Source organism: Mandrillus leucophaeus, unplaced genomic scaffold (assembly GCF_000951045.1).
Source record: "Mandrillus leucophaeus isolate KB7577 unplaced genomic scaffold, Mleu.le_1.0 Scaffold22, whole genome shotgun sequence".
In the NCBI taxonomy this organism is placed as follows: domain Eukaryota; kingdom Metazoa; phylum Chordata; class Mammalia; order Primates; family Cercopithecidae; genus Mandrillus; species Mandrillus leucophaeus.
The window spans coordinates 3,913,934-3,925,579 of NW_012102254.1; the positions used below are offsets into that span (position 1 = coordinate 3,913,934).

The following is an 11,646-nucleotide window of genomic DNA, read 5'->3' on the forward strand; positions in this document are numbered from 1 at the left end:
ATAGCTTTTCAGAAGTGGGAGGAACTTCCCCAGATGCAAGAAAACGCATTTCTTGCTTTGGGGCTCCTTCTCTGCTTGCCTTTGTTTTGAGGTCCTGGGCTGAAGGCTCCCTGTGACTCAGAATCTCTCTCTCTCCATGTGTCTGCCTTGATGCTTTTTACCTCTGTCATTGTCACTTCCCATCAAGCTCTTGGGCAGAGGCCACTGCCCTTCTCTCACCCTCACTCTCCCCATCGCTGAAATGGGAAGAGCCCCTGACTTTACAGCTTTGTGCACATTGGCCCTGTAGGGCGTCTAGGTCTCAGTCTTTCTCATTCTTCTCTATGTGGTTGCTGTGTGTCCCCGGCACACTTCTTCCTGAAGTTTGTGGTGAGCCCTGGTGGTCGGAGGATTTGGAAATGACCCGCCATTGGCCCTGGGAGGTGAGCCTCCGGATGGAAAATGAGCACGTATGTGGAGGGGCCCTCATTGACCCCAGCTGGGTGGTGACTGCGGCCCACTGCATCCAAGGGTGAGTGTGGCCCATGTGTCCAGGGCTTGGAGACCCCGAGCTACCATGGGCCCAGTCCAGCTTCCTCATTTCCTGAGTGAAACAGTGTGGGAGGGAGGGAGGGAGGAAGTGGGAAGGGCATCTGGGATAGGTGAGAATTGTGCTCGGGGTCTCCTGGGGACCAGGGACTAAGCTAGGGCAGGAGCCCCAAGCAACAAAGATTACACCCTCAACTGAGCAACAGGAAAACCCAGAACATACCCCTTACCCCATCACACATGAAAGCATATGTGTACACCAACACTTCCACACCTGCACGCACAGCACACAGACCAGGCCACCTTGAATCAGTTTGAATGATGAATGAGGAGGCAGGCAGCTGTCCGAACTTCAGTGCCCTCAGGCTAGATTAGGCAGATGGGGTGGAGGCAGGACTCCTGCTAAGGGGGTAGGGCTGCGTCCCCACTGGAGTAGGGTAGGAGTGTGTTCCTGCTTGGGAGTCTGATACCTACCAGGTGGGGCTCTCTGTCTCCCACAGCACCAAAGAGTACTCAGTGCTGCTTGGCACCTCCAAGCTGCAGCCCATGAACTTCAGCAGGGCCCTCCAGGTCCCTGTGAGGGACATCATTATGCACCCCAAGTACTGGGGCCGGACCTTCATCATGGGTGACGTTGCCCTTGTCCACCTTCAAGCACCTGTCACCTTCAGTGAGTATGTGCAGCCCATCTGCCTCCCGGAACCCAACTTCAACCTGAAGGTTGGGACACAGTGTTGGGTGACTGGCTGGAGCCAGGTTAAGCAGCGCTTTTCAGGTGAGCAGGATGGGATGGGAGGTGGGTGCGGTACCACCGAGAGCACACTCCTTTCCTTCTGGGGCCTTTCCTGCTGGACCTGGTTCTCTGAATGTGTTAGGACCACTCCTCATGTGGTGACCATTGTCACTGTTTATGTGGACACCTCATTCAGGCCTGGTAGTGCCTGGGCTGGGCATGACCATCTGTGTCTTACAGAAGCTCAGAACTGGGCATTCACTCATTCATTCACTTGACACACTTTGAGTGTCAGCACCCAGCCCTTGGGATTAGAAATGCATGCCCTGCCTGGAGGGAAGTCATGTTTGGGTGTGGGTGTGGGCACAGGCTGAGGAAAACAAGGCAAAGTTCTTGTCTGGTGGTCTTGAGATCCAGCTGGGAGGGATCCGGAATGAGCTCTGGGCAGAGGGACTGCCTTGAGGCCCTGGAGGAGGAGCGAGTGTTAACGAAGGTGGAGAGAGCGGCCATGCCGGCAGAGCTGACAGTCTGCAGGGAAGCCGCGTGGGGCTGGGCACCAGACTGGAAGCAGCTGCAATGAGACTTGAGTTATGGCTGGCTTGGTTCAGAAGCAGAAGTTTCCCAAGAAGGGGATCTGGACTCAGAGCCTTTGAGGGCGGGGACTTCTCAGACAAGGCCTGCACTGCAGGGGGAGGGGCCGGTAAAGGAGGGGAGGGCTTGGAGGTATGACAGGGGGTGGCTGGGCTGAGTCTCCAGAGTGAAGGGGACAGGACCCTGGACAGAGGTCAGGGTTGGGTGGAGTGAGAGGTCACTGCTCACCCTGCTGGGCTCCACAGCCAACTCCACGCTGACCCCAGAGCTGCAGGAGGCTGAGGTGTTTATCATGGACAACAAGAGGTGTGACCAGCATTACCACAAGAAGTCCTTCTTTCCCCCAGTTGTCCCCCTTGTCCTGGGGGACATGATCTGTGCCACCAATTATGGAGAAAACTTGTGCTATGTGAGTTTCTGAGAGGTTCTGGTAGCTCCACTTCTGTTGCGAACCACTCCCGGGTGGAGGCAGTTCCCTGGGGTGGGGTTGGCCCGGCCTCCCTCCGTCACCATCACCTGGCGGTGCTCTGCTCCTGTCTTCCTTCCCCTGTGATGCTGACTTTTGCCCCGGTTCTGGGGTATGGGTCCCAGCTGAGGAGCCGAAAGAGGCCCCCAAGTAGGGGGGCCCTGCGGGAGTGAAAAGCCTCCCAGCAGAGCTCAGAGGGTGGGCATGGGTCCCCAGGGCCCCGCAGCCCCAGCTGGACCCACAGCCTCCACCACTCCTCTCTTTTTGCCTAGGGGGATTCTGGAGGGCCATTGGCTTGTGAAGTTGAGGGCAGATGGATTCTGGCTGGGGTGTTGTCCTGGGAAAAGGCCTGCGCCAAGGCACAGAATCCAGGCGTGTACACCCGCGTCACCAAATACACCAAATGGATCAAGAAGCAAATGAGCAATGGAGCCTTCTCAGGTCCCTGCGCCTCTGCCTGCCTCCTGTTCCTGTGCTGGCTGCTGCAGCCCCAGATAGGCTCCTGACCTCCCTACCCCTTCCTCCTCCTGCCTTGCCTTTGCTGAATGGGGCCAGATGGAGGTTTGACCACGGTCATGTGTCCATCTTCAACAAGAGCCAGGGTGGGGAAGAGTAACCCCTGGGAGAATGGGTCTGGCTTTGGCATCCTGGTGAGAAGTGTGGTGGATGACTAGGCCTTGGGTGAGCAGGAGAAGGGAAGTGCAGCCTGGAAGGATTCTGGAATCTGGGACCAGGAGAGCAGGGATTAAACATGTGTAAACTTGAGCTGACTCTTTTCTCTTTTCTGGGGTAGTCCTGGAGGTTGGCTGTGGGTGGAATGGCAGAGCTTCCTGGAATTAAGTCTGCCAGGAGCCTCTCTGGAGTGCGGACTGCTGGTTTTTGCTGTATCATTAGTGCTGGGACTTAAGAAAAAGGTCTGGGCCTGTGACCTCAGTTTCCTTGTCTGTAAAGTAGGCGTGCTGTTGAGGGAACAGCTGAAACAGGCAGGCTTTTAGGCTGCAGCAGGAGTGACTCACGATAGTACTCCAAAAGCAGCTTGCTTTCTGTTTTTAAACAGATTATAAAAGTAGTGCATGTTTATTGTAGAAAATTAGAAAACACAGTTGAACCTAAAGAAAGGAGACTTCCCCTGGAGTCCCACCACGTAGAGACATCTGCTTCTCATTTTGGTATATTTTCTTCTACATTTTTTTCTTAAAAAATATTGCTCATAATCTTTTTTTTTTTAAGAAAAAAAGTAGAAGAAAATATACCACAATGAGAAGTGGATGCCTCCATGTGGTTATTTTATTGCTCTTTTTGTAACCTCTTGAGTAGTGTGCTTAGTTCATTATTTTAGACTTCCTTGTGTTCTAGTATTTTCAGTTAATTCCGTAAATTTTCCTCTGAGTCCCACTTTGGCCATATTTCACCGGATTTGATACGTACTGGCCTCATTGTCATTCATTTCTGTATTGCTTATAATTTCACAGTATATTTCTTATTTAGCCCAAGAGTTATGTAGAAGGGTGTTATTTAATTTCCTGGTGGTTAGTTCTGGGGAGGAATGAGAGTTTCTTTTTCTCTATATCACTACAGTCATATGCCACATAATGACATTTCAGTCGATTACAGACCACATATACAAGAGTGGTTCCATAAGATTATAATGGAGCATATATAGAAAACTGATATATGGTACTTGATAGTGGCATTGCAGACAAGTAAGGGAAATGACTGATATTCAGTAATGGTGCTGGGACATTTGGTTTTCCTGATGAAAAAATACATATACATAAAAATATATATGTACCATCTAGGCGTGTGTAAGCACAGTCTTTTGTTTGCATGGTGATGAAATTGCCTAACAATGCATTTCTCACACTGTATCCCTGTCATTAAGTGATGCACAACTGAATATGAATTTAATTATTTCTGCATTTTTGAATTTTTTGAGGTTTTACTTGTGGCTTAGTATTTGATTAGTCTTAGTGAGTGTTACTTGTGCGTCTGAAATGAAAGTGTGTGTTTTCAGGAATGTTCATTGCAGCACTATTCATAAGAGCCAAGACATGGAAGCAACCTAAAGGCCCATCAATGATGCTGGATAAAGAAAATGTGTTACACAAACACCGTGGAATACTATGCAGCCATAAAAAAGAATGAGATATGTCTTTTGCGGGAAAATGGATGGAGCTGGAGGCCATTATCCTTAGCAAACTAATGCAGGAACAGAAAACCAAATACCGTATGTTCTCACTTATAAGTGGGAGCTAAATGATGAGAACACATGAACACATAGAGGGGAACAACAGCAGCATTGTTCCTGGGGTCTCCTTGGTTTTGGTGATCTAAGAGAGGAGGGAGAGGAACAGAAAAAATAACTGTTGGATCCGAGGCATAGTATCTGGGTGATGAAATAATCTGTACAACAAAGCCCCGTGACACAAGCTTACCTAAGTAACAAGCCTGCACATGTACCCCCGAACCTAAAATAAAAGTTAAAAGTGTGTGTTTTAGAACAAAGTCTGAGGCATAACTGATTGGATCAGGCTTGTTGATTGTGTTATTCAAATTATCTCAACACCTGACATATTTTACAGCTACATAATTTGTTGATTTCTAAGAAGTTTACTGCAAAAATTAAGAATTTGTCTATTTCTTCTTGCACAATTCTTCCTTTCTATGTTTCAAAGCTGTGTTGTGAGGAATATAGGGTTCATGCCTGCTGTATTATCTTAGTGGGTTACACCCTACCAATAGAAAACATGCCCCTTGTCCCATGTAACATTACTTGTTTTTTCAAAGATCCAGATCAGAGTTCATTCTTAATTTTGGCGGTTCTTCTAATTGATTAAGGTACAATTTTATATTTTGTACTTTTTTTCCTTCAGATTTTCCTCTGGTTTATTTTCTACTTTTTACAGTTTTTTGATTTGAGTGTTTAGGTCATTTATTTTCATTCTCTGTTATTCAATAATAAACATCTTTAAGGTTATAAATTTGCTCGGGCACACGCAATAAGGTTTTTAAATAATGTATTGCTCTAATTATTAGTATTATTCTATTAGTAGTTGTATAGCTATTCCATCTCTCAAGGACAGAGTGAGTTGGAGAAGACTGTCCCACTGCAAGAGAGATTTTCCAATTTCTCATGTTTTGCTGATTGATTTTGTTTCATATGTTTGATGTTATTTTATTGATGGACAGAACTTTATGATGTTACATATTGCAATTTGTGCCTTTTTCAACACAAAATAGCTTTCTTTTTCTGTTTAAATCATTTGTCTTGAATCATTTTTAAAGATTAACATTGCCATTGCCACTTTGGCTTGCATATAAATACATTTCTGCCTATCTTTTAAAAATTTAATTAATTTCTAATTTTTTAAATTAATATTTTTTGAGACAGGGTCTCACTCTGTTGCCCAGTCTACAGTGCAGTGGCGTGATCTCAGCTCACCACAATCTCAGCCTCCCGGGTAGCTGGGACCACAGGCGCATGCCACCACACCTGGCTAATTTTTAAAATTTTTTGTAAAGACGAGGTCTCACTATGTTGGCTAGGCTGGTGTCCAACTCCTGGGCTCAGGCCATCCGCCCGCCCCAGCCTCCCAAAGTTCTGCGATTGCAGGTGTGAGCCACCAAGCCCAGCCACATCTTTTTACTTTCACCTTATTTATGCCACTTTGTTTTTGGTGTGTCTCTAATAAATAGTATGTGGATGGGTTTTTTTCTACCTCATAAATAGTATGAGGATCTTTTTATTTTAAAAGTAGAATTCTGTGCATTCACATTGGTTGTGATAACAGATATGCCAGATCTTTTATTCAGTCATCCTGTTTTGTTTTATTGATTAGTAGTTTCCCCCAAAGAATTATTTTCTGCAAAGAGAGAAGAGCGATCGCGTTTCTCTTCTCTGAAGTTTCTCTTTTCTTTCTCCTTTCCCTTTCTATGTCTTTCCCCCTGGAGGGAATCTGATTGTACAGATAATAATTTCCTTGATTTTCTACCATATATCTCTAAAATTAGTTTGTTTTGCCTGTTTTTGAATTTCATACAGTACAGAGACTGTATCCGACTTCTTTCGCTCAGAATACGGTGATGAGAGTCACCATCTAGTTAGGTGTAGCAGCAGCTCATCCATTCTCACCGCTGCTGAAGATTCTGTGTAGCTGTTGCGCCTTGGATGGCAGTTGGGTAGTTTCCAGCTGGGACTCTTCCCAACAGCGCTGCTAGTGAACAGTCTCTTGCACCTGTCCTGCTGCATCTGTGCAGTTTCTAGGGCATGAAGCCAGGAGTGGAACTGTGGGTTGTGGGGTAGGCACACTTTCTGCTCTGCTAAATGATTCCAAACAGTCGTTTACAGTGGTCATGTCAGTTTATCTCCCCAGCAGTGTGTGAACAACCTCGTCACTCCGTGTCCTTGGCAGCACTGGCTGCAGGGTGGAGCGGGAGCTTCCTGCATGGACAGTGTGAGGAGCCTGGGATCCTTGGGAGGGGAGACCTCAGGGGAGTGGTGATGAGGTGTCCCCAGATGTCATTCATTCTGCTGATTCGTGAAGACCCAAGTCTGCAAGCAGCTTCCTCTCAGGAAGCCACCTTCCCAGGTTAAACATACCTAGATTTCCTCAACCCAGGAGCTCTTCTCTTGAAAATACAGACCCTGGGCTGGGCACAGTGGCTCATGCTTGTAATCCATGGAGCTTGAGACCACTCTGGGCAACACAGTGAGACCTCGTCTCTAAAAAAATTTTTTAAAAATTAGCCAGGCATGATGGTGCACACCTGTGGTCCTAGCTACTCAGGAGGCTGAGGTAGGAGGATTGCTTGAGCCTGGGAGGTGGAGGCTGCAATGAGCTATGATCTCACCACCATCACACTCCAGTGTGGTGACAAAGTGAGACCCTGTCTGAAAAAAAAAAGAAAGAAAGAAAAGTAAAGAAAATACAGACCCTGAGGGAAAAAAGAAACCTCCAGTTCCACCTCAATCACATCACATACTACAGGAACTAGTTATCTTCCTCTCAGTGCCTCAGTTTCCACACCTCCAGGGGGGAATGAGAGGGGTTCACAACGAAACCTGGGCTGGGCACTAGGGTGCCTCATGGGCCAGGCACCAGGCACTGTCACAAGCCAAGCATGTCGTGCTGTCACAGGCTCAGAACTATGCACCGGGGGCACCATCAAGGCCAAGGCTGGGGTACACTGCAGAGAACTGGGCCCAGGAGGCACTGTCATGGGCCGAGCACCAGGAGTACCGCTCCAGGGAGGTTCCTGACAGCAGCATCACCTTGTGGCCCTGGCAGGGCCTTGCCATGACCACACTGCCTCCTTCTCAGAGTCCTGTGACTGCCACAGCCAGGTAGGTCCCCAACCCTGGGGCAGATACCTACTCCCCACAGTCATAAACACACAATCCATGAGTTCTAGAATCTTGGCACAGTGGAGGTGCCACACCCTCTCTGCCTCCACATCCCATTAGAAGGAGCATTGAGGAGTAGGTACCAGCTTGCCATGGCCTGTGGGCCGGGGTATCTTCAAGGCCTTACAGCTCCACTTTCTTCTGCCAGATTAGAGAATCAGCCATATATTGAAGGTAAGCTTCAGGGACATGGGACAGAGGCTGGAGGGGTCTGTTTGCTGGGAGCCTGTGTCGGGCTGTCCTCATGCCTGAAGGGCCTTGATGTGTCCATGTCCTGGTGGGTAGTACATCTTCAGCAGACTGAGAATCCAAACGGTGTCAGGGCAGTTCCATTTTCCAGGGTGACCATGAACACAGGAGGGAAGAGCCTTATTAAAAATGGGGGAACACAGTGGGCGCAGTGGCTCATGCCTGTAATCCCAGCACTGTGGGAGGCCAAAGAGGGTGGATCACTTGAGGCCAGGAGTTTGAGACTAGCCTGGCCAACATGGCAAAACCCTGCCTCTACTAAAAATACAAAAATTACCTGGGCATGGTGGTGCACATCTGTAATCCCAGCTACTCAGGAGGCTGAGGCATGAGAACAGCTTGAACCTGGGAAGTGGAGGTTGCAGTGAGCTGAAATCACACTACTGCACTCCAACCTGGGCGACAAAGTGAGACTCCATCTCAAAAAAAAAAAAAGGAACAGACTAACACTAACATCCATGGAACGATTGAGTTTGTTTGGGAGGCACAGTCATAGGAGACTCCATCTTGCAATGATGAGGAAGTGAGGCTTAGTGCCCAGTCTGTATCAGCCCAGCTGAGACTGAGTGAGGTCGCAACACCCTGGGAGGCGAGCTTCATCAGCATCCCATTTCACAGTGGGAAATTGAGGCTTATAGAGCTTCAGTGGTTTGTGAGTGCTGCAGCTAGAATTCAATACTGTGTTCAATAGACTCTTTGGGGGTGAAAAGAGGATGACATGCAAATTCGTGAAGCATTCCATATTAAAAAAGAAATTAAAATTTTTTTAGAGACAGGGTCTTGCTTTGTCACCCAGGCTGGAATGGAGGGTGCAATCCTAGTTCACTGTAGCCTTGAACTCCTGGGCTCAAGTGATCCTCCTGCCTCAGTCTCCTGAGTAGCTGGGACGACAGGTGTGCACCATCGCACCTGATTAATTTTGCTTTTGTAGAAACAAGATCTCACTGTGTTACTTAGGCTGTCCTTGAACTCCTGGCCTCAAGCCATCCTCCCTCCTGGGCTTTCCAAAGCTCTGATTACTGGTGTGACTTTCTCCCTTTCTTGTCCTTTGTGATGTTTAGTTAGTAAGTACTTGTACCAATCCAGACTGGACCTATTTAAAATCTCCATCTCACACCTGGTTCAGTGCCGCCTGCTCTCTTCTCACCCCTGCTGCTGGGGCCAGTGAGAGTCAAGGAGGGAATGGACACGCATCTCTACTCACTTCCTCACACGGTCACATGGGTGGCCCCTGGAGCAGTGCAGTGTGACATTACTGTTCACTGGGGACAGGCAGCCTGGCCAACTTGTGCCCCATCACCAATCCCCTGGCTGGCAGCTCACCCCTGCAGTGATTCTCTCTTCTGCTTCTCTCCCCCAACCATCTGGGTAAACTATGGGCAGGGATGAGTCCTGGCTGATGGCTTATAACAAGCTCAGGAGGAATTGTCTCATCCTCATTGTTTGGGAACTCTAGAATATGGGGCACCTCCTGCTGACCCTGGCCTTTGGTTGCCCTTTTTTTTTTTTTTTTTTTTTTTATGGAGTCTGGCTCTGTCACCCAGGCTGGAGTGCAGTGGCATGATCTCGGCTCACTGCAACCTCCACCTCCCAGGTTCAAGTGATTCTTCTGCCTCAGCCTCCCAAGCTGGGATTACAGGCATGTGCCACCATGCCAGGCTAATTTTTGTAGTTTTAGTAGAGATGGGGTTTCATCATATTGGCCAGGCTGGTCTTGAACTCCTGACCTCAAGTGATCCACCCACCTTGGCCTCCCAAAGTGCTTCTCTATCCATCTTGTTTGCTGGTTATCCTGAGGTACCCCCAAATTCCTGGAGGTCTGGCCCTTGTTGGTGCTCTCCTTGGGTCCTAGAATCTGGGAGGCTTTGTGGGGCCCTGCTTTCCAGGGGGTGCCATCTTGGGGCTCTAGGGTTTTGGCACCTTGCAGGTGGCCATGGGTCAGAGCCATGGGGATTATAGGTGTGAGCCACTGTGCCCGGCTGGTTGCCAGTTTTGAGGCAGTGGAGAAAGCCCCTTCCCACATGTGCATGTGGCAGTGGCTGCTTACGACAGGGCTGGAAGGCGGCTCTCTCTGTCTCAAATCTGCTGTGTCCAGGGGTGTGAGGGCTGCCCTTTGCTGCCTGAGATCCTCTTTCCTCAGGGCCCTGGCTCCGGGCCTGCGGTCAGACCAACGTGTCCTGCAGGGTGGTGAAGGGGAAGCTGGTGGAGGTAGGCAAGTGGCCATGGCAGGTGAGCATCCTGTTCCTGGGCACGTACATCTGCAGTGGCTCCCTCATCCACCACCAGTGGATCCTCACGGCTGCGCACTGCTTGCAGAGGTCAGTCAGCGGGGCCTGGGGACTTTGCTTTCTGGCCTCGGGGGTCCCTGGTGAATCTAGGGATCTGGGAGCAGGGGGCCTGGCTGGGTGGTCCTGAGCTCAGGGCCCATCTCCTCCCTTACTTATGGCCTTACCACTGGCGACCTGCCTCCTACCCATGGTCCTGCAGATCCAAGGACCCCAACCTGTACACCGTGATGGTGGGAGTCCACCAGCTCCCAGAAAACGGCACTCAACTCCCGCTCATTCGCATGACGATTCATAAGGATTTCAGCAATCTTGTGTCTCAGGACATTGCCCTCCTAAAGCTCAGAAACTCCATCCCATGGACCCCCCTCGTCCAGCCCGTCTGCCTCCCTAACATCAAATTCAAGCCATCCATTGGAAGCATGTGCTGGGTAATCGGCTGGGGAACTACAGGGAAAAAAGGTGAGTGAAGGCCGGCAGAGGTTACAAGACACTAGCCTCTTCAGAACACAGCGGGCTCCTTCATTCATTCCTTTATTCACTCATTCACTCAGACAGCAAACATTTCCTGACCTCTTGATACAAAGATAGACCCAGTGCTCCAGTGTAAAAGACGCATGTGGCCTGCATGCACCTCAGTTCCCAAAGTGAAGTTAAATGAAATGCCAAGTGCTTACCCTGCAGCATTGCAGGAAGTGAATTCTTGGTTATTAATGGAGTTCCCATTAATGGCATGAGGGCCACGGTCTCAGGACATACTGAGGTATTGAGGCTTCTCTATCCATCTTGTTTGCTGGTTATCCTGAGGTACCCCCAAGTTCCTGGAGGTCGGGCCCCTGTTGGTGCTCTCCTTGGGTCCTAGAATGTGGGAGGCTTTGTGGGGGCCTCCTTTCCAGGGGGTGCCATCTTGGGACTCTAGGGTCTTGGCATCTTGCCGGTGGCCATGAGGCAGAGCTCAGCTCTTCACCCTCATAGAACCTGAATTACTGGAGAAATCCCCTCTTGTCCTTTGGTGCCTGGATATCACTCCAAGTCCCCTGGGACACTTTTGTGTAGTCTTTTTTATTTTTTTATTTTATTTATTTATTTTTTTGAGATGGAGTCTCGCTCTGTCACCCAGGCTGGAGTGTGGAGTGCAGTGGCGCGATCTTGGCTCACTGCAAGCTCCACCTCCCAGGTTCATGCCATTCTCCTGCCTCAGCCTCCTGAGTAGCTGGGACTACAGGCATGTGCCACCACGGCCGGCTAATTTTTTTTGTGTTTTTAGTAGAGACAGAGTTTCACCGTGTTAGCCAGGACGGTCTCGATCTCCTGACCTCATGATCCGCCTGCCTCGGCCTCCCAAAGTGCTGAGATTACAGGCGTGAGCCACCGCGCCCGGCCTTGTGTA

The 11,646-nt window shown here is 49.3% G+C and overlaps 2 protein-coding genes across 3 annotated transcripts in view; both read left to right on the plus strand.

The window, feature by feature from the left end:
* Positions 1 to 398: 398 nt before the first annotated feature.
* PRSS45 (protease, serine, 45) lies at positions 399 to 3,083 on the plus strand. Of its 2 annotated transcripts, none has more exons than XM_011981050.1 (4): positions 399 to 511; positions 1,029 to 1,303; positions 2,098 to 2,261; positions 2,591 to 3,083. In XM_011981050.1, exons 1-4 carry the CDS (start codon positions 399 to 401, stop codon positions 2,822 to 2,824), a joined length of 786 nt encoding a protein of 261 aa, XP_011836440.1. In that variant the 3' UTR covers positions 2,825 to 3,083. The 2 variants fall into 2 exon arrangements, with proteins under 2 accessions (XP_011836440.1, XP_011836441.1); XM_011981051.1 differs by having other exon boundaries at positions 1,029 to 1,202; positions 2,069 to 2,261.
* A 4,693-nt stretch (positions 3,084 to 7,776) lies between these two features.
* Positions 7,777 to 11,646, plus strand: part of PRSS46 (protease, serine, 46) — a 21,549-nt gene continuing 17,679 nt past the window's right edge. Inside the window, exons 1-3 of the mRNA XM_011981052.1 lie at positions 7,777 to 7,896; positions 10,112 to 10,289; positions 10,459 to 10,718. Of these exons, the coding sequence (XP_011836442.1) occupies positions 7,815 to 7,896; positions 10,112 to 10,289; positions 10,459 to 10,718 (520 nt within the window). The 5' untranslated portion in view covers positions 7,777 to 7,814. The remainder of the gene's footprint in view (positions 7,897 to 10,111; positions 10,290 to 10,458; positions 10,719 to 11,646) is intronic.